Genomic DNA, 2,500 nt, shown 5'->3' with positions numbered 1-2,500 from the left:
TAACACACAAAGGTGCAAACCCAGACCCTAATAATAATAATACACAATAACACACAATACACACACACACACACACAACACTCGAAACCACTTTGAGAACACAATCCCCTGCTGACACTCAAAGCGAACCATCTTGGAAGAGAATCCGAGGTTAATCAATCACCTTCCCTTTGGCCCACATCCCACCCCTCTCCCAACGTGTGACTGAAATCTATCCGTCACTTTAAGAAGAGAGGTTTTGTTACCAGAAAGACAAAAGAGTTACCCAGACGAGATATTTTTAAAACAGTGAAAACAGACAGAAGAGATGTTTTGTAAACAGACAGAGAAGCAAACAAACGGATGATATATTTAGTAAACAAACAATACAATAAACAGACAAAAGAGACATTTTGCAAGCAAACAGAAGAGATATTTTGTAAACAGACAGAAGAGATATTCTGTAAACAGACAGAAGCAAATAAACGAACGAGATATTTAGTAAACAAAGAGAATAAAATAAATAAACACAGGAGGTATTTTGTAAACAGACAAAAGCAAACAAACGGACGAGGTATTTAGTAAACAAACAGAATACAATAACAGACAGGGAAGATTTTTTGCAAACAGACTTAAAAACGAATTCACGGAAAAAAATAACAGAATCCACCCACAGCCTTTAAAGATATTTTGTGGACAGAAAAATGTATGTCTTTCTTGTAGACATAAAAGAATTACCCAGATTGCCTCAATAATACGCGAGTTTACGCAAAATGATGAGCTAAAACCAAGAAAAAAAATGAGGCATAAGTACAGACACTACGAAATGAGCAAAAAATGCTCCGAAGTTTCTTCGGCGCAATCGAGTTTTCTGTACAGCGTATAATTAAGGCCAACGAAAACAGATCTATCATTCGGTGGTCTCCTTTCAAGACAATCTCGGTATAATGCTGTATGAAACGTGGTCCATGAATCTTTAACCACGGCTCGGTGGTGGCCCGTCCTACATCGTTGACAGATCACGATTATGGCTAACGCGCCAAATAAAATAAAAACTACTGACGCTAGGGCTGCAATTTGCGTGTCGATGACTGGAGGGTGGATGATCAACTAATTTGCAGCCCTCTATCTCGGTAGTTTTTAAGATCAGAGGGCGGACGGACAGAAAAAGCCAGAACAATAGTTCCCTTTTACAGAAAAACTGACAAGAAAATCCCGCAGTAACTCACATGGTAAGGTTGGAGATGAACGCGTTGGCTGGCAGTAGAAGCCCGAAGGACGCCTCTTGGGCGTCGAGGGCCGGGTTGCGGATGCGGCAGGTGACGGTGGTGACGGCGTAGCGGGATATCACCACGGACTGGATGTGGTACGTGAGGATTTCCAGGTCCTGGGCGCCGTGGTGCGTCGCGGGGAGCGACAGTGGCGGGGGATTTCCCACGACCTGCGAAAGAAAAGTGTTAAGTTTTTTTTAGAAATCTAATACACTATACTGCACTGTAATTTAATACACTATAAAACGCTACAATCTAATGCACTATATAACACTGTCATCTAATACAGACAACTTTAAAATACTGTAATCTAATACAGACTACTATAAAACACTGTAATCTAATACAGATTACTATAAAACACTGTAATCTAATATAGACTACTATAAAACACTGTAATCTTATACAGTGTGAAACGCTATAATCTGAGACACTGTAAAACAATGGAATCTAATATACTATAAAACACTGTAATACGCTATAAAACAGTGAACTCTGATACACTATAAAGCACTGTAATCTAATAGACTATAAAACCCTGTAATCCAATAAACTGTAAAACCCTGTAATCCAGTACACTATAAAACTTTGTAATCTAATACACAGTAAAATAATATAATCTAATAACCATATGATATCGTAATCTAGAACACTTTAAAACATTATTATCTAATACTACAATACATTGTAATCTAATACACTATACAACTCTATTTTCACGACAAAATTATATGCATTTCAATTAACAAACTTCTGTAATCCTCATCACCAGTGAACGTGAACAGTTGGTAAGTGACGGTTATGTTAAATGACATATACAGGTGTGGCAATATGACGCTGCTGGTATGTAGAGGGCGATTGTCTTGTATATATATATATATATATATATATATATATATATATATATATATATATATATATATATATACAAAATGTTGTGTGTTTCTTTTGGTGTGTAAATAAATGAAGTATATATATATATGTATATATGTGTCTGTGTGTTTATAAGCAAAGTCACATTTATAAAACGGATATTTAATATAAAATGTAAATTATACCTACAAGAAAAACACATATATACAGATAGAAGTACGATTTATCCCTTTCATTACACGAAAAAGCTTAGCGTTCGTAAAGAAGCACAAATCCCGATTGCAGAAATGAGAAAACCAGAACTGTTTTTGGAAGATTTTAATCCAGAGAACAAAAAAAAAAAAAAAATGAATGTTAAACGAACCCACCCCGTTTTA

At 36.0% G+C, this 2,500-nt stretch overlaps 1 protein-coding gene across 1 annotated transcript in view; it reads right to left on the bottom strand.

Moving 5' to 3' along the window:
• The window catches only part of LOC136841458 (inter-alpha-trypsin inhibitor heavy chain H4-like), a 451,254-nt gene that overhangs the window by 144,384 nt on the left and 304,370 nt on the right, over positions 1-2,500 (bottom strand). Inside the window, exon 2 of the mRNA XM_067108405.1 lies at positions 1,209-1,420. Coding sequence (XP_066964506.1) covers positions 1,209-1,420 — 212 coding nt within the window. The remainder of the gene's footprint in view (positions 1-1,208; positions 1,421-2,500) is intronic.

The sequence above is a fragment of the Macrobrachium rosenbergii genome, chromosome 9 (genome assembly GCF_040412425.1).
Source record: "Macrobrachium rosenbergii isolate ZJJX-2024 chromosome 9, ASM4041242v1, whole genome shotgun sequence".
In the NCBI taxonomy this organism is placed as follows: domain Eukaryota; kingdom Metazoa; phylum Arthropoda; class Malacostraca; order Decapoda; family Palaemonidae; genus Macrobrachium; species Macrobrachium rosenbergii.
The sequence above is the reverse complement of the archived record's forward strand: the minus strand, read 5'-3'. Positions and strand labels throughout refer to the sequence as shown.